We start from the raw sequence: 20,038 nt of genomic DNA, 5'->3' as shown, positions 1-20,038 counted from the left end.
GTTGCGTCCACAGCTGGGGTTTCTACCCAAGGTTGTTTTGCATTTCCATCTCTTCCAGGATATTTAATTACCAGTTTTTTACCCCAAGCCATATGCCTCACCCAGGGAACAGGCTTTGCACTGTCTGGATGTTAGGAGGGTGTTGGCTTTTTACATAGACAGGATGCAAGGGTTTTGTAAATCACCTTAATTGTTTATTTCAGTGGCAAAAAGAATGAAAGGGTTGCCAGTCTTGACGCAGCGTATATCCTCGTGGATTACTTCCTGCATTTGGCTACGCTACGACAGTGCGGGTAGGTCACCGCCGCGCATAATGGCCCATTCCACGAGAGCTCAGACGACGTCGGCGACATTCCTAGCTCATGTGCCAATCTTGGAAATCTGCAGGGCAGTGATATGGTCGTTGGTGCATACCTTTGCAGAACATTATGCAATTATGCAACTGGCCAGGGAGGATGCTGCCGTTGAGAGGGCAGTTCTGAGATCTGCGGAAGGATAATTAGGTAGTTAGTCACCTTCCGACCCCGCCTCCGATGGGGGGGGGGGGGGGGATACGGCTAGGGATTCACCTAATCAGAATGGACATTAACCTCTTCTTCTTCGAGTGCTTGCTTCTTACCTCGTAACTATAGTTCTTCGAGATGTGTTGCTCATGTCCATTCTGCGTCCCACCCACCTCCCCATGTCGGAAGGAGCCGGCAAGAAGGAACTGAGGGTGTGGAAGGGCCAGCAGGTGTATATATGCACCGGTATACTGGCGCCACTCCAGGGGGCTCCCTACTGGCCCTATGGATACTGCTAAGGGAAAAAAGCTCTGGAATCCGGGCACATGGCGCGCGTACATCTAATCAGAATGGACATGAGCAACACATCTCGAAGAACTACAGTTAGAAGGTAAGTAACCTCTTCTTTTGTGTGATTGTAGAACATAGAGAAAATTGTTAAAAGTATTCCCATTAGTCAGCTTTCATCAACAAATTTAACTTCAATTGCTTTGCTCAGTTTGGTGTAATTTCTCGCTTCTAATATTAAAAGAAAATTTTTTTTTAAAGAGCTTAAAAAAAGATATTAATTAAGCCAATGTTATATTATGTAAATATCTGAAGTATATTAAATGTTGGAACTACTAAAGGGTTATTTTCTTTTAAAATTGTATATTAAAACAATTTCCTTGTCTATTTTAAGAGGATATAAGAACAAACCTAGCATTTATGCTATTACTTCCATAATGAACATGGCTCCTGAAAATAGACCAGTCACTTTCAAACTTAAATCATTCACTTGCAAGTTGCTGTACTGCTTTGACTGCAGATCTTTCAGGAAGAATGTTTGGATATAAATAATTATACAGAAACCTTTCCATTTTTCTTAGTTATGGAAATAAGTTCTGAATTAACCCGACAATATCTCTTTAAGGTTACAGGTATCTAACAAATTACTTGTGTATACTTTTCTCTATTTCCAAGCTAAATTCATTTCTCTTTGTAAGCTCATATAGCAAGTAATGGCAGTTATGAAACTAACATCTTAGGGTCAGCACAAATTCTGCTATAAGCTGAAACTTGTGGTGCTTCATACATTGTCTTAAATACAATAAATGAATAATTTTACACCTGTGTATTCATCTTACACATTTACATTTGTTACGCATATGTTTAGGTCTACAAGCAAATATACCTGACTAGTATGTCTAAAAATAGAACCTAAAGCTTTCCATTGCAAGAGTTATCATAGGGAGCAGGAAAGGGAGAAAATATATTTTATTAGCATCTATCTTTTGTGACAAGTTTCTAGATACAAATATTGCACTCTTTCCTATGTGATGATCCCAGGTCTCTCACTGTTCAAGAACCATTCCTTTGAAAGACAAGAATGGTATATAAATACCTCCCTCTGGCAACTTTTGCTTTTATGGTTTCTTTTACAAAAGTGAGGCATATTTATTAGTATTCAACATATGGAGTCAAGATATTTAAGCATTGCTTTAATAGTAAATTCTTCACTGTTTCAGGAAGCAAGTATTGGCTTTGTAAAGATGCATGCAGATAGATGTTAAGATTATTTATAATTCAGCCTGAATATCTTTGCCAAAAGGCTTTAATAGTATTATGGAATATAATGCATATGCTGCTGTGGTGATGCAGTATTTGGCACAGGTCTGTATATTGGCACCCCTTTGGTCTTTTTGAATATAGTCCCAACATTCCATTTGAAAGTTCCTACCACTGAAAACTTCATGTGGTACTCCAGGATTTGTCTAAAAGGTATGTAGTACATAGTTGGCTGGACTGAGCCAGAGACCTCAAATGCACTGCTCCAAGCCAATAATGGAACTTACTTAATGCCAGAACCCTGTAACTTCATGCCTTGTTAGTCTAAGATGTCATTGGCATCCATTGTTTTAATCCACTGCAGCTTAAATGTTTCTCTACCCTAACTATGCTTTTGTATTTGTAACTAGCTGTCAAACTATATTTGGCAATTTAATAGAGAGAGGAAAATAATATTCCTGTTTTGTCTAGCCATAATCAATGTGATGTAAGTGCCAAACACAGCTACCCCATTTTAAAAAAATGTTGAACACTGTGGGTATGTCTACACTACCACCCTAGTTCGAACGAGGGTGGTAATGTAGGCAACCGGAGTTGCAAATGAAGCCCGGGATTTGAATTTCCCGGGCTTCATTTGCATAAAGCGGGGCACCGCCATTTTTAAATGTCCGCTAGTGCGGACTCCATGCCGCGCAACTACACGCGGCACAGACTAGGTAGTTCGGACTAGGCTTCCTAGTCCGAACTACCGTTACTCCTCGTTTCACTAGGAAGCCTAGTCCGAACTACCTAGTCCGTGCCGCGTGTAGTCGCGCGGCACGGAGTCTGCGCTAGCGGACATTTAAAAATGGCGGCGCCCGGCTTTATGCAAATGAAGCCCAGGAAATTCAAATCCCGGGCTTCATTTGCAACTCCGGTTGCCTACATTACCACCCTAGTTCGAACTAGGGTGGTAGTGTAGACATACCCTATCCTATTTTTCTACGTTGTTATATATCCTAATATTTGAACAAATCCTATTTTCTCCAAATCAGTTTGGAAATATAATTGACATTCAGTTGGTAAACAGTTTTATTTTTAAGTAGATAATCTCTGCTTCGAGAAGCAATTATCTAATTTACTGCAGATCTACTACTTTGTTTTTACAACTATATTTAAAAATCTGTTACTAGATCTGGTTTCCAGTAATCTGATTTATCCTACTTAGATGCTTATCATATTCTGAAATTTTGCCCTTGGAACTTAAACTGAAATAGAATGTTGGTATTTCCAGGATTATGGACTGAATATAGAACTATATTTGCTACCGCATCTTTATAAGATTTGTCGCCCAGTGCTTTAGTATATAACAATTAAATAGCTTTGCCTGACTTTTAAAAAATGTTATCTTTACTTGAATCTTGATATTTTTCTGTTTTATTTATGTACATACACAAACTATTATTTTAGTACAACGAGTGTCTTTAAAAAAACCTAAAACAGAGTTAACTGGATCCTGGAGGTGTGTATCTTGCTGAAGATCTGCATCAGTTGCTTTCCACCTCAGTTGATATCAGCCCAAATTGACATGTTTGCTTTTGCCTTTTTGGAATGCTCCACTGCAATGAAATGTGATTGTTTTCCCTTTTTTACTGATTTCCATATCAAGTTCTTAGCTGGCAAATGGAAATTCAGTTTAATACTATTCAGTCTGGGCTCTGATATTCAGATTCTGTCACATGCATCATTACCAGTAGAAGATTCTGTGGACTAAATTATACCTATAGCTATCTCTGTATATATTTCTCTTCAGAGTCTATATCCTTTTACTGATACAGGCAAACTCTCTAAACCAGGGGTGGGCAACTACAGCCCATTATTAAATAGCTTTTAATCCAAACTTTAGGATTACCAGTCTGATCTGATAGAAGGGTAAGGCAGGCTCCCTGCATACCCTGGTTTTGAGCTGCTCCCAGAAGCAACTGGCACATCCCAGCAGTCCCTTCCTGGGGAGGAGCAGAGGGCTCTGCACACTGCCCTCACTGGCAGATGCTGTCCCTACAGCTCTTGTTGGCTACGGTTCCATTCCCAGCCAATTGAAGCAGATAATAGTGTCTGCAGGTGAGGACAGCATGTGGAGTCACCAGCCTTAATCCTACTGCACTGCTGACTGGGAGCTGCCCAAGGTAAGCATTCTGAACACCTCCTGTGCCCCAGCTCTGAACCCCCTGCACCTCAGTCTTCTCCTACACCCCTCGCCCTCTATCCTAATTCATAGCTTACCACTCTGTTTCCTTACCCAGAGGTCGGTCTTGGGCCAAAAAATTTGTCAACCACTGCTCTGCAGGCTAATGTAAGTGCACAAGAGGCTATGAAGGCATAATCTGACCTACAGATGCTGTGCTAGTGGAAGCAAAGTTTGGGTTCTGTCTTAATTGGATTGCTAGCCAATGTGAGTTTGGGGAGCTGTGTTAAAAAAATCTCACTACTTGCCAGCTGCTGACACTTGCTATGAGTCCCGTTACCTTTGTTTCATACTAGGAGCAGACCACTACTAATATAAGATTCTGCCTTTCAGCCTCTCCTTGGCTCCCTGAGTGTTTTTCAAAGGTTCTAGCCATAGCCACTGCAAGACTATGTGTAGCTGTCATAGGTATCTTCATCTTTCTGGGTCTCAGCATGGGTAGGGGGTAGTGCCAGAAAGAGGTAAGCCTCCCCCAACCCAAGCAGTGGCCCCATCCTTGCTCCCCTGAAGACAGTGGGGGCTTAGTTTGGACCCAAAAAAGGTTCATAAATAGAATGTTGAAATCTTTTTGTGTTGGACATAATGTTTTACTTTAAAAATGAAGCCTGTCCAGCAAGTGCTCAATTGGGGCCCCGTCTCCATCTGGCCGCAGCATTGTAACACTCTTGTACCCTCTCCACCCCAGCCCTGAGCCCATCATATACCTGAATCCCCTGCCCTGACCCCTCATAATCCCACATCCCTAGTCTCCTGCTATAACACTGCTGCACCCTCCACACCCCAACCCTGAGCCCCTTATACATCTGAACCCCCTGCCCTAAGCCCCTCATGCCCCCAGACTCCTGCACTCCCACATCCCCAGACTCCTGCCACAAGATTGACAGAAGACAGCCTGAATGCGTGCTTGAAGCTGGATTTGACCAGTTACAATATAAATGTCAAAGAAATGTGCAAAAAGATACAGCAGCAGAAATCCCATTAATTAAAGTCTGTGAGTACAAGGTTTCATTTATGCTATTAATCATTGTCAATTATCAATAATATTAAGTTGAATATTTTCAGTCATGCAAATGGATACTCTTATAAGGCTCTTTGTTGACCACGTGTTCTGAATTTTGATGTAGTTTGGCTCTTTGGTTTGAAAAAGTTGCAGACCTCTGTCCTAGGGCAACCTGACTGATGAGGCATGGAAAAAGCAGTCATGTGCTTTAACAGTAACAAGCATGCAAAAGAGACATTATGTTGAAACATGTGAAAAGTGTTTCTTGGGTAGTGCAAGAGAATGGAATCTCCAAGACAAGGTAACAACAATTAGTAACAATTAGTATTAACAGTGTGATCAAAACTGTGAATAGTTTGTTTTGTTTGAGTTAATCACTGAATTAGCTGCCATTGACAGCCCTACTGGGAAGCTGAATATTTAGCAAAAGACAGCTTTTCTACTAGCTGTCTTTTAAAGCAATTGAATTAAATATGTGTTAAAGCAGGCTGAATAAACAACACTCTTGCTTTACTTATTAATTATATTTCACTTACATGACATTTGCTATCATATGCCTATCTTTTTTTTCAGGAAAAGCAGGGTACAGAAGATCTCAATTCCTAATATAAGAAACAAGCATAAAAACAGGAAAAAATATCCTCTTTGCCTCCTTTGTATATCATAAAGCAAAAGATGTCATGAACTTAATTTTATTTTCCATTTGATGTTAGTTTTAAAGGGTTTACATAAGTCTAGACTTGTTTACTTTATCAAGTTAATCTCAATGATAGAAATATTTGTAAAGCTACTGTCCATAATATCTTCATTCATCTTACACTGTTATGACTTTTGTGCTACATACTATCTTGCAGTTTGACAGAAGACAAACGTGTTTAATTTGAAGTTTCAAATTTTACAGATCACCTTCAAACACAGGCCTGGACTGGTGCAGAGATCCTGGATATCCTCAAGGTCTGGGACGAGGAGACCAACCTCCAAAATCTATGCACCAGAAGGCACAATGCTGAGGTCTACAGACAGATGGCTGCCAGCCTGACTGAGAAGGGACACACATGGACCCTCAACCACGTCCGCATGAAGATAAGGGAGCTCAGGCAAGTCTACAGTAAGGCCAGGGAGCAGCAAGGACACTCTGGGGCAGTGCTGCTACTATGAACAGCTCAATGCCATCCTGGGAGGGGGGCCAGTCACCTCCCTCCACCTGTTGTTCTCAATTTGGCCAGGATACGTCTGGGGTCAGCCTCCACGGGGACAGGGTGGAGGAGGAGGAGCAGGTCAGCCAGTCGACCAGTCCTGCAAGCCAGGAGTTGCTCCTCAGCATGGAGCCAGTTCCTTCCCTGTCTCCCCACCACGCAGGATGTTTCTCAGGCATTGGACAAACCCAGGATAGGTACTTTAATTGAGTTCTGTAATTTTCCTTATACGCACAAGGGGGAGGAAGCAGGCTGGGAGGGGCTGCGTGCTCCTCACTTGGCCTGGCAGTCACACAGCCTGTGCATGTGGGTGCACATGGAGCATGAGTTTGGAGCACTCGGTCCCATGATGCTTTTACACAGGAATCATTGTTTCCGCTAAGGTTCATGCCTGTGCGGCCGTGCACAAAAAGTTCTCTGCCCACCCACCACCTTCACAGAGCCACACAGTGTGCTGGTGGAAGCAGGTGAGCTGCTGCTGCTGATGGTGAATGAGTGGGGGCTCAGCTGGGCAGCTCTTTGCTGTCCCAACTCCTCAGGGCTGTGGCCAGTGCCATGCAATAACTGCCCAGTTGCTCTGGGGTTGGGGCCAGGACCACATGGTGGCAGCAGTGACTCCTGTGGCTGCTGGGGTTGGAGGAGCTGTGTAACAGGAGGTGGTGGTAGCAGCAACTGCTCTGGTTGGCTGGGACCAGAGCCAGAGGAGCCATGTGACAGGAGGCAGCAGCACCTGTTCCAGCTGGCTGGGGCTAGAACTGGAGGAGCTGCATGGTAGGGGTGCACCAAACTGGTCTGATAGGATGAGATCCCACACAAGGCCAGCTGTGGATTGTGGAGGTCTCGGATTCCCCCACCAGCAGGCTGTTAGCAGGGCCTGACCCCAGAGCTAAAAGGCCAGGTGGGCAGCCCCCACCCCCAATAGACCTCCACCCTCTGTTTAGCATCTTGCTAGGGGACGGGGGGGGGGGGGGAAACAGCCCCCTTGCCTTGATGCTGGCAACTTCCTAGTGTTTCCAAGTGCTTGCCACCAGCTGGAACAGCTCCTTGGGGCTCTAGCCATGTTCCTGAGCCCTCTTCCCCCATTCTAGGTCCCTCCCCTGTTTATCTCCCCCAAATAAACAGAGTTGTTAAAAAAAAAAAAAAAAAAAAAAAAAAGCTGGATGACCTCTATTCCAAAGGCCACTGTGGTTCTTAAGGGCCTTGGGTGCCATCCTTGAGTGGACCAACCCAGGAGGAGGAAATGATGGAAGAGGGTGCCGAGGGGGGAAGGAGACCCAGGGCCAGAGGAGGACTTGGAATCCAATCAGGTGCTATTTTCTGTCTTCCAGGCTAAGCAGTCACAGCAATCGTGGTTAGGAAAACACAAACAGTCAAGACCGCCTTGGCAAGGGGCATTGATTTTTTGGATGCTCTGCAGTGAATTGGGGGTGGGAGGGTTGCTGACAGAAGGTTTGGGTCTGTGCAGCAGTAATATCAACAGAGGGCTAGCCAGCTACAGAACTGGCTGTTGAATTCTCACTTCATAATAATTGGCCTCAAGTCCATTTTTGCTTCAGATTTAATCTTAAGATCTCAACCGTCATTGCTAGCGTCAGGTCACTGGCTGCACAGGGCAAGAAAACAGCCTCAGAAAAGCTAAGACTTTTTGTGTGATGTTAGGCTGCAGGCTGCTGCTGAAAAAGAACTGCTCCTCTGCTTCTTCAATGAGGGAACAGCCAGAATGACACCATAGAGTAGCTCTTAAATGTTAGAGCACCAGACTACCATGCTCCAGGTGCTACTTGTACTGCTTGCAGGGCAACTGTGAGACCTTCCCCTGCACCACCCTCCGCCAGTATCCCCTCTCACCACCACCACATTTTGATCCCCATTCTGTCCCCAGTTGGCACTTGCTGCATTCCACACCTGCCCTTTGGCCATCCAGCCCTACAGCTTACCACAAGCACCCAGGGCTCTCAATCCCTGCTCCCACTGCACAGCACATCAGATAGTCGGGCTACATACAATATATAGATATACACAAATCTGCAAACATGCTGGGCCTCCCCGCCTCTCTTCCCACTCAAAGTGCAGATGTGTCATGCTGTATTGGGGGGACGGGGTAATGTCTGTGTTTGCTATCTTAGTTCTATTACATGAAAATAAGCGAGCAGGGCCCAGCAAAGCAACAGCCACTTTTCTACTAAGTACATTGTATGGACCAATAACAGTCACTTACTGCAGTCTTGGGCACCACAACAAATATTACTGGCTTTCAGCATCAAAGTGATGCCTCAAGACACCCCTGATCCTTACAGTCCTGCACTGCGCTCCTCTAATAGCCCTGAGCTCATGCTGTTCAAACTCAACCTCCAGGCACCAAGCCTCAGCCCTGAGTGAAGCTGTCACCCTTTTCTTGGGCTACGTCTAGACTGGCATGATTTTCCGCAAATGCTTTTAACGGAAAAGTTTTTCTGTTGTGAGTAGATTACAACCTGGAAGAGCTGGATTCGGGCAATCTGCCCGGGCAGAGTACACAGCACTAAAGCTCTAGAAAGATGGCACCAAATGCAGATGGAAGCACTGGGGTTGCTTGGATGCAAAGTGATGCATCACAGGGCATTGGGACAGAACCCAGGATTCCCTACCTCTTTCTTCCCACAAGCCTCAGAAGCAGCAACAGTGGTGCTCTGAGACACAGCTGCAGAGCGCACCCATTTGAGTACAGCTGCAAGTGCTACTGTGCTGGCAACTAACAGTACAGACACACAGCAGTAGTTTCGTTCTGTGAGCAGTGAACTGTCAGTGCCTTACATCTGCCAACATAGTCAAAGCCCTAGACCGCTTTTTATTCCAATTTTGTTTAGGTACAGTGGGCTAGCCTTGTTTCCTATGATGTGCTAGCACCATTACCTACTATACTGCCCAATACTATTTCACTGTTTCCTTGTACTTCTCCAGTTGTTAGGCTCGTCTTATTTAAGCTCCTTAAAACAAAGGGATGGTCTTTGCCCGATGTTGTGTAACACCTAGTATAATATAATCCTACTTCATGATTAGGGATCTAAACTCCACAGTAGTACAAATACTTGTATTTGCAGCAAGGAAGTTCAGCAGATAGAATTGGGTAGATTTTTACCCCTGAAGAAGTTTAAATGGAAAAGTGTTCTGGTATTATTCTTTCAATTTCAAATTGCATCAGCTTCAAAATTTTATTGCTTGTTAGATCCTGCATAAGCCATTATACAAATCTGTCAAAATATGGATATTACAATACTGACACTCAGTTTTCATTGCACAAATGTTTAAACAGGAAACTTTACAAATACATTTTTCCTCATAAGAATAGTTTTATACAGAAAATATCTTTACAGAAAAGCTCAATTTAGATTCTGTATCATGAATCTGATGGCTTGATGCACTAAGTTTTTTAAGCTACACTTAAGATTGTGTCATAAAAAGCAGCAGCACATCATTTCTATACTTAAGTCTGCTTGAGTCTTGTTGAACCAAAACATTGAAAATACTCTGGCCACTTTCATAAGCAGATAATTCAAGTATCTTTAAACTCTTTAAAGTATTAGTAATGAAATACTTTGTATTTGTCTAAAAATAACACCATAATTTAAGTGTCAAGATAAATCAATATAAAACTTAACAAGGCAGTATTACCTTAGATTATACTGTTGTGCTAAATAATACTATAACATAAGAGCAGTCTTTAGAAAAAGACTAAACAGATTACATTAAACAAGTTTGAGAACATGAACTTCAAATTGAGTTTTCAGAAAGTGTTCTATTAAATACTATGCAGCATTAAGAAAATAAGGGTCTTTTTTTAAATTAGAAACCACTTACAGTAGAGAAGAGTCCAGTAAAGTATTACCTATAGAAGGAAACTGAAAAAAATATAAATGGCTATGCCAGTAAATGATGTATTTGGTTTTGCAAAGAATTGAACTCCATAGAGTATCATTGAAAGTTCAAGCATAAACCATATTCAACAATCTTGTTTTATCTGACAATTTTTATGTCTTGAATTTTTGTATTTATATAGAATTTTCCTAAAATATAACTTGCATGTTTGATGTGGAATTAGGAAGATTTTTTTCTTGTAAAGGAGTACTACAGTCACATGTTCACTTTTTTTGCTTTCCTGGAATTTTATAATTATGATTTTTAAAATGACAGGAAAATACAGTTTACTTTCCTCTCTATCCTTATACTAGGAAAGTAAAATAGTTTACCAACTGAGGCTGAAGCATATATTATAAGCAGTTTTTCATATTGGCACTTTCAAGATTGAGATAGCATGTTACTTTTAGTCAAGTGCGACTCCAACACTGATTTATGTAGTGTTCCTCCCTAACACTCATTTCAACCTACGGAATTAGAGTGGAATCAGAACATTTTCCTACCATGAATATTGTAGCACAGTGGTTTGTACAATTAGTTTATAATAAACAGTAAAATCACATTATAGTGGGTCACATTTGCATACAACTAGAAGAAATTTAAAAAAAAACTTATTCCAGTGATTTTGCAAATTCAGCATAATCAATGTATCCATCGTTATTTTTGTCATCATCTCGTAAGACATCATCAATTAGACTAATTAGCTCTTCTTCTTTCATTGCCTGGGAATGTTCACCACCTTCCTGCAAGAAAGAAATTAGTTACAGCAGTTTCTCTCAGTGAGTGGTAGTGCCCCGAATCATTGAAAGTCATGCTACAATTTAGAGCAAAGGATATCTGGCTGCTTCCTTTCACAGACACTGAATCAGTCAGTCAAATAGTCTCTATCAGTCCCTTAAAACAAGTACACACGCAGGTTTGATACCACATTTATAGGAAGTGGAAGAGGGTTCTGAAAATATTTGACTTCAAATAAGGGCTGTCAACTAGGGATGTGAAGGACTAGTCAACTATCTGATAAGCAAATGCTTATCGGATAGTCAACTAGTCTCTCCTCCTCCCCTCCCTTGCTGCCTCTATTACAGAGAGGTAGCAAGGGGTGGGGAGGTACTTCAAAGTGGCCATGCTGCTTGAAGCCTGGGTCCAGACCCCAGGCTCCAAGCCGTGCTGCAGCTCTGAAACACCACATGCAGCCCAGGGCCAGCTGCGTTGTCCCCAGGCTCCCCACAGTGTTTCAAAGTGGCAGCGCTGCTTAGAGCCCGGGGTCAGACACCAGCTGACCCCAGGCTCCACACTGCACTTCAAAGACAGAGGCACCCTACTGACTAATCGAATAGTCGATGCAAAATATCGATTAGTTGATACTTAATATCCTTACTGCTAACCTGAAGAGCAGGGCTGTCCCCAGCCATAGAATGGCTGGGGCAGCCATCCTAGGCACTGTGCTTTCGAGGACTCTGGTAACTACCACAACCATCTACGGATAGGACAGACCCAGGGGATGACAGGAGCCTGATGCAGGGCTTCCCCCCCTCCACTCACTCACTAGAGGTGGCAGGAAAAGGAATGACGTGACAGTCTACTTCGCTCTGCCCTGTTGCCCTCATGGCCCGCTGTGCCCCGCTTCTTCATGGCTGTAGGAAGCAGAGTGCCCCAGCCCAGGGTTCTCTCCAGTTTGTCACCATGGAGAAGCAGGACATGGTGGCCCAGGAGGAAGAGACAGCAGGCTGCTCCAGCTCCTGCCGTCCACATGCGCTGTGTGTGTGTGGGGGGGGGGGGGAGAGGGGGCTAGAACTCCTGCCACATCACCAGGCTCCCTGTAATCCCCTGGACTACCCTGCTCAGGAGGGGGCAATGGAGTGGAAGCTGCACCATGTTGCCCCAGGCCCTGCACCCACTTTGGGACAGCCCTGCCGAAAGGGCTGAGGAAGAAAGACTTCCAGTAAGGGAACATGTTTACAGCAGCACATTGATCACATAGCTGCTAACTCCCCTTTCTATTCCCATCCACCAGGCTGTTCTCTCCTCTGCAACTATGACTACATCATGCTTTTCCAAGCCACAGTGTCTAAGATGGAATAGGGCCTCTCAGGAGCACTGAATGCAAAGATACCGATTGATTTTTATCCAGCCTATGAACATTTACACAAGAGTAAAATTTATTTGGGGTTTTGGTCCCTTTTGAGGAGGGTGGGGAACCTAAGGCCCGAGGACCAGATATGGTCCCCCAGCTTGCTTTAATCGAAACCCCCCTGAGGCTCACGAGACCTCCTCTTGGCTGTCCCCCCGTGGGACTGGAGCACACAAAATTTACTAGCCCAGGCCTCCCTGGGCTCTTGTGTATGAGGGGAACATGTAGAGCAGTGTTTCTTAAACTGTGTTCTGTGGTACACCAGTGTGCCACCTAGATCAGAGTTCAAAATGACCACCCTTAAAGGGGCAGGCCACCTTATTTCTAGAAAAAAATCCTTGTGTTCCTCTATCTTAAAGTTGAAAAAACACTGGTGTGGAGTGTGTCTCCTCAGTTGGCAACCACACCACTGAGAATTTGGAGGGCTTTTTTTTGGTTTTGCCCTTCTCACTTGTGTGGTCCCTGACTGATTTTTTTCTGTGGGTTGGTGACTGACCCAAAAAAAGGTTCCCCACCCCTACTTTTGAGGGTTGGTTTCCTGGGTGCTGAGCCCTTTTAGCGGAGCCCTCCTGGAGCTGAATTGGTTCAATATCTGGTGCTCTGCAGGGAGGTAGTAATCCCAACTCTGTACCTTGGCTGGTGGGAGACCAGAGAATCTGGCTCAGCAGGACACGGTGATGGAGTCAGTGGCATGACCAGCATGCTGGGGCCTTATGTGATCTAACCTATCACAAGCAGCAAGCAAAAAGATTGTAATGATCCAGAAAAACCACCACCATGGATCGGTTTATGGTAAGGATCAGCAAATACCAATAAGACATCATTAGATTAAAAGACTGCTAGGTTCATTTATACCACAAATTCTCCTTTGTGCATGGTTAACACCATACAATGTCAGTAAAAGTGTGAGTCCTTATGACCAGGCTACACGCCAGCTGGAAGAACAGACATGGTGTAAGGTTGCCAGATACAGTGTATGAGAAGGAATTTGAACAATGTGCAAGAAATACAGAGGGGAAATTTGCCTGTTTAAGCTTTAATGGGTGGAGCAATGTATGCAGTGATCTAGCAATACGTGTCTGTGACAAGAAGATGGTGTTACATATCTTTAAGAAACACTAGATACACTGAGAAATGCCCCTACAACTGAATATTTAAAAAATGGCAGTGAAATCTGTAAAACTGAACAAAAATTCTGCTGTCACATGTGCAGTTTGCAGCATTACCTGTGTGTGTAATTACCTGTGGGGGGGGAGAAGCCATGGCAATGATGAAAAGATACTTAGAAGAAAGGGAAGGATGCTCCTTAACAACATATGGCTGCAGTGCTCATTTAGTGCATCTTTTAGCCAAAGACTTATGTATGTCTTCTTCAGGCAGAAAAGAAAATGTTGATGAAGTCACACAATACTTCTGAAACAACCATTTTACTGCACTTTTACTATAATGAGCAGGCAGATCCAAACTAGTTCTCCCTCAAAATGTTTGATGGAAGCCTGTGGGTGATTGCTTTCAATAATTTATTAAGAATTGGCCTGGTCACACAAAATTGTGAAGGAAAACCAGGATTAGATACAAGTATCTCATTCAAAGTATCTACCTTTGGATTAAAAAGGAACGTAGTGGATATGCGCAGTATACTGAAATCTCTTATCCACAGCCTTAAACTCCAGGGAAGCTGCAGCTGCATTGTTGATGCTGTCAAAGTTTGGAAGGCACTTCAAGAGACAATGATGAAATACCTCATTGAAAAATTAAACTACAGGCAGTAAAATTTATTTTCTTGTTAACTCTTAATCCCAGATAGAAAAGGTAGATGCCTAACTTCTGAAGATGCTAATACTGCCTTGGCATGGGTGTATAAACAAAACAAAAAAAACAAACCACACCCACCCACCCCTCAGTTATGCCAGTCATAATAAGTTTCAAGACGGGAGCAAAACCACATATCAGTACATGTTTACTGATGTTTTGAACAAAATCTCTCCCCTGAGTTGGCACGAATCATTAGCCAGGCACCTTGAAACAGAGTTCCTTCAGTTGCTAAGAACTTTTCACAGTAGTAGCTTCCTCTGCAGTCAGAGAGGGTATACTGTCATCATTTGGTATTAGTCACACAAATCTAAGAAATAGACTGGGAGTTAAAGCAGGAACTCATATTTCTGCTTCAGTCTATGAATCATCTTCCCCACTCCCACTGTCATTTTGAGAGTTTGCTATTCAAGTTTTAAGGGCACTGTACACTTAGCGTTCTGAGGACTGGGTCTGTTAGAGTTAATAAAATTTGAAAAAGTTTAAGGACAGCCATCAGCTGGCAACTCAGGAGACTGCTGCAACTGCAAATGTGAAACATTTTATTAAACTAAATCTTAAATTGTATATCAGTGTGTGTGTGCGCATGATTTAATTATTGCCATTCCTAATGTACTGCTACTGCAGCTGTAGCAGATACAGCATGGTGAACTATTTCTTAAATTAATAAAAAAGTCAAATCAAAATATAAGTACACCCTCTTAGCTGTTGTAAAATGCTATAGTGTCCAGCAGTGATCAGATCTGCACCACTGTTTAAGAAATGTAAGTACTATTAGAGGGAAATTTGATTTAAATCAATATTTTTGGAGATTAAAAAAAATCTACCCTGGTTAAATTTATATTTTTATAAAAACAAAAACTCACATTAAAAATTAATTTGACTGTACAGAAAATGCATATTCTAATTGGAATTACTTATGAGAACGTATTGTTTTGAAGAGCCACTGGGGCAATTATAAATACTGCTCACCTCTTTATGTACATGTGATATAGCAGTGGCAAGTTCTAACCCATCAAGCAAATTATTGCCATCATAATCGTGCATTTTGAAGTAATGGAGCTGTAACTCCTGTGGGGACATCTCAGATTCTGGTTTGTCAATTACACCTTCTAAGTGTTCCATGATGTGGCTGAAAATACAAAATAAAGCCAGCAGTTAAATATATAAATAGGCTTTTATATGTTAACAGTTCTTTGCTCAAGGAACTAATCTACAACAGTTTGGATGAGATTCTATGTTGAGTCTGTTAGAGAAGTGGCATCAAAAACTTTTCCTCTCCCCCTCTTCCCAATCTACATATATATGGTATTTTTAAGCCACCATTGTGTCCTGATCATGGTATGCTAGGATCTAAAGAGATCTGCCATAATTTAGACAGTGTTGGGGGCCTGTCTAAATTAGCCTTGGGAGGCAATTGTATCTCCTTATGAGAGTCTTCCACAGAATCAATGCTGGATGAAGCCTTCCCCACCAGCAGCTTTAGGGCCTATTTATATGATGTGGCTCTTCTAACCACTGTAGAGAGAAGACAAGAATCTTACAGTGTAAGTGTTCATGATGCATATTCTCCCCCCCCCCCCCCATGTTTTTGTGGCCAATATACACAAAGAAAAACAGTGTATAAAGATAATTTTGACTGAGTTTTTCTATGCCATGTAGGGAGGGCAACCCTGATATATTGAAGTCCAACTTCAAAATGAATCACTGAGCAATACAAGTTTTACAGAATACAAAGAACATACTCTTTGTCTTGTACTAGGCTCTTATCAAGACGAATATTTGCTTGATGAGTCTCCTCTGTGTGACCCTCAGCTACAGAGGAAATTAAGAATGCAGACACTAGGCAGAATAGCAAATATGTGCTCAACATCCTTGTGGCCATCATGATCTCCTAGCAAGTGAAAAATACATATATTAATACATATGATAAATACATTCAATGAAATGCAATGTTTTCAATGTAATAAGTACAGTGGAAATATGAAGTCTCCATTAAATTGTAGGATGCAAAAATTTTCAGATTCCCAACTTGAAAATGTAGTATGTGCTGTGCAGCTGCTAATCTTTCTGGAGAACAAATCCACAATAAATTACTTGACTCTGTAAATATTGTCTAGTCCAGGGCTACTCAACACATGGCCAACGGGCCGCATGAGGCCCGTGGTGCGGTTTGGGTTTACGCAGGGCTGAACACGCAGCCCATGGGCAGGATCCTTTGAACATGGCCTCCACAGGGAACATGCTCCACAACAGTGAGGTGTCTCCCAGATGGGGTGAGCACTTAAAGGCGCAAGCAGATGGGCTGGCTAGAACAGAGGCATAGAGGGTGTTGGTGCTTCTAGCCCCCTGGGAGAAGCTGCCAGGAGTGCTGGGATAGCACTTTGTATTCATGCCCATCAATGTGAAAGAAGCTATTTGCATGTATATGCAACCATACTTAAGTTGTGGCCCTTAGAATGTGCTGTGAGTATCATTGTGGCCTCCCAGAGCTTCCAAAGTTGAGTAGCCCTGTTTTAGTCAAACAGTCATAGCAACTTCACTTAGATGCATTTTACAGTATTTTCCTAAAAAAAAAAAAAAATAATAATAATTAAACTTACAGACCTTCCTAGTCCAACTAGGTAGCCTCCCTTAGATGTAAATGAAAGTGGGGCATGACATCATAAACACTACTGGAAATATTTAAAAAACAAAACAGCAGTGGAAATGCTCGGATACCAGTTTAATGCAGAACATTCTTTCTTTATAGAAGTCCTAGTTTTAATGATAGAATTGTGATAGTCGAAGCTAAGTTTCATTAAGCTACGATGATGAATCTTCTTAATCAACAGTGCATTATAAAATTGTTCAGAGTTTATATATTATTGCAGTCTTTGTTTCAATTATTTTGTGGCTCTGTCCAATGACAAAGTGGCTATTTTGAACGTGTAGTGCCACTACCCAAACAAGGCTTATGTTTCTGATATTTTGCGACAAAACATAAGTAATCAGTGTATAAAAATGGTACACTATTTAGACTCTTGGCATTCAATGTTGCTCTCTCATGAAAAGGGTATAAATCACTAAAGTCATAACTAATGGAAGTTAACATAGGTGAAAATAGAGCACAAATGCATTCTATCACATAATCCTAATTAACACAGAATAGTGTTAAGACAAGTTATAAAAATGAACACTACCATGAAACAATACTGATCTCCTTTTGCAGAAGTTTCCCTGAAGAGTTAATGCCTAATAACAAATCAGGTCTAAAACAGAAATGTTTGCTATTCCACTTGTTTGTCAGAAGATTTAACACCACTTGAAATGTGATAGTAGCAGGTCACCCTGAAAATCCAGTAGCAGGTCACCCTGTAAATCCAGAAATACAAATACTAGTGGCAGCTTTCACAACTCTATGGACTATTGCCAGGAGGCTATACAGAGTTTGCATAACTTATGAAAATATTAGGTTTATTAGCTACGCATTTTAAATGGATCAAATATTTTCCACAGTTCTTCCGAACTACCTTCTTTGTCTTTGATGATAGAAAAAAAAGAAAGCAGGGGAAAAAGACACTTTTCCTACCAGGACACTAAAATAGTCACTGTACTTGCTCAGTGAAAGTTGAAATGAACCCATTTATTTTAGAACAAATCCCACAAGCCTGAAGACTGCAATTTACTAACTACTTTGGTGCAATTCCTTAAATGGCATGGTACTCATTTACAAAGCAAGACACCACTCCAGTAGTGCCACAGGTACAACAGTATTCTGAAAGAATATTAATACATGATATAGCACAGCAGCAAATCAGTTAGTGAATTTTGTTTGGACGGAAAAAGTTACAGATTAGAAAGGCAACATGGTCAGTACTTTGTCTATATAAGAGAGTTGCACTGGTTTATTTTAAAGCTGTTTTTAACTAAGGTTGTGTCTATATTGGCGCGATCTCACGCAAAAGCGGCTGCTCTTGCGCAAAAACTTGCTGCCTGTCTACACTGGTCGCGAGTTCTTGCGCAAGTACACTGACATTCTAATGTATTAAATCAGTGCTTCTTGTGCAAGAACTCTGATGCTCCTGCTCGGGGATAAGCCCTCTTGCGCAACTGTTCTTGCGCAAGAGGCCAGTGTAGACAGGCAACAAATTTCTTGCACAAGAAAGCCCTATGGTTAAAATGGCCATCAGAGCTTTCTTGCACAAGAGAGCATCTACACTGGCATGGATGCTCTTGCGCAAACGCACATACCAGTGTAGATGCTCTCTTCTGGAAGAGTTTTTGCACAAGAACCCTTCTGCAAAAGAGTTCTTGTGCAAGATCATGCCAGTGTAGCCATAGCCTAAGAAATTAAGGCTATAACTACCCCAGCACTTTGCCCATAACACATGTCACTCAGGAGTGGGGAAAAAAAACCCACCAACTGCTCCCTCTCCCTGCCCTGACATAAGTTATACCAACAGAATTGATAGTGCAGACAGCTGTCAGCAGGAGATGCTCGCCCCCCCTTTTCCCATGAGCAGTGGTAGCTATATACTCATATACCCAATATGGATTTGCACCAGTGTAAGGTGTAACAACTTAAATTCACACCTTCTCTTGTATACTGGTGCAATTTATAGTGATGCAAATTATTACTTAGGATATGAGTGACTGATTTCTGTCACTCAGGAACAGCTTAACCGAAATAAGTCATTTTATACTGAAATAAGAGTGCCCATAAAGCCTTTCAGAATGGTCTAACTATATAGGCTTTAAAAAAAACCCAGCTTAGACAAGTAGTAAGATCCAGGAATTCCTGAATTCTACTGTTCTCTGACACTAATTCACTACATGCTAGGAGCAATTTTCAAACCCTCTCTGCAATAATTTCCCCTGTTGTCAATTAGGGATAAGAGAAGGCCACGTTTTCTGCAGACATAACTCCCCTGATTTGAAATTCACTTCCACCAGCAGAGAATTTTAAGAAGAGTCCTGAACATCAGCTCCTGATAATCTGCAAGGTAGATGCCCAGTTACAACAGTTTAGTTTAAAACGTACTTGACATCCAGCCCTTCACTGGGATGAGCTGAAGGTTGGTAAAACAATAACAAGCACCACAGCCTCACCACCCAGCCGCTGTGCAACTGACGAGCGATTAGCAGGGAAAGAGACTGGAAGGCAGGAGAGCGGTGACTGCAGGGTCATTAGGTTCAGTTAATTGCCTGCGCCCGCTGCCCGTTTCCATCTACGTGTTACTGCAGCCCTGCTCGGCTACCGGACACCCCTCCAACAGCCCCCACGCCAGGCCCTGAGCCCCCACCTACCGGCCCCGCGCCTCACGCGACCGGGTCTCCCCGCGATTACGCCGGCTCTGCCAAGGAGCCGGACTGGCTCTGCGTGACAGCGCCCGGTGTGGCGGGGCGCGCGGGACCGTAGCCCCCGCCGCCGCCGGCCGCAAACCCATCGCAGCCGAGCTCAGCGCGGCCGGGGCGCGTCTCCGAGCGCGGGGGAGGTGCCGACTCCCTCCGCCCGCCGATGTGAGGCGCGGCCCGAACTCACCGGCTGCGTAGCCGACAACGTCCCGGGGCACAGCACCGGGTCACAGGCAGGTGCGCAAGGGAGTAGACCCAGCCGGCCACCGTCCCCAGGCGCATCTTTGACCCGACGCAGGCTCGCGTCCTGCCACGCCCCCTCCCGCTCATTGGCTTTCGCCAGCCAGAGCTGGGAGAACGTCAAGGCTCCTGGACATTCCACGTGTAACGAAA

The 20,038-nt window shown here is 43.0% G+C and overlaps 1 protein-coding gene across 4 annotated transcripts; it reads right to left on the bottom strand.

Annotated features, from left to right (window-relative positions):
• Positions 1-9,648: 9,648 nt before the first annotated feature.
• Positions 9,649-20,038, bottom strand: MCFD2 (multiple coagulation factor deficiency 2, ER cargo receptor complex subunit). 4 transcript variants are annotated; one of them, XM_075925407.2, is made up of 5 exons: positions 19,833-20,038; positions 16,916-16,983; positions 16,054-16,202; positions 15,281-15,440; positions 9,649-11,108 (listed from the first exon to the last, which is right to left on the bottom strand). In XM_075925407.2, the coding sequence occupies exons 3-5, from the start codon at positions 16,194-16,196 to the stop codon at positions 10,977-10,979; spliced, it is 435 nt and encodes a 144-aa protein (XP_075781522.1). In that variant the 5' UTR covers positions 16,197-16,202; positions 16,916-16,983; positions 19,833-20,038; the 3' UTR covers positions 9,649-10,976. The 4 variants fall into 4 exon arrangements, with proteins under 4 accessions (XP_075781522.1, XP_075781521.1, XP_089633623.1 ...); XM_075925406.2 differs by lacking the exon at positions 16,916-16,983 and having other exon boundaries at positions 19,833-20,034; XM_089777497.1 differs by lacking the exons at positions 16,916-16,983; positions 19,833-20,038 and adding an exon at positions 19,598-19,756.

The sequence above is a fragment of the Pelodiscus sinensis genome, chromosome 3 (assembly GCF_052426305.1).
Source record: "Pelodiscus sinensis isolate ZL-2025 chromosome 3, ASM5242630v1, whole genome shotgun sequence".
Taxonomy (NCBI): domain Eukaryota; kingdom Metazoa; phylum Chordata; order Testudines; family Trionychidae; genus Pelodiscus; species Pelodiscus sinensis.
This window is presented reverse-complemented; position numbering and strand designations above follow the sequence as displayed.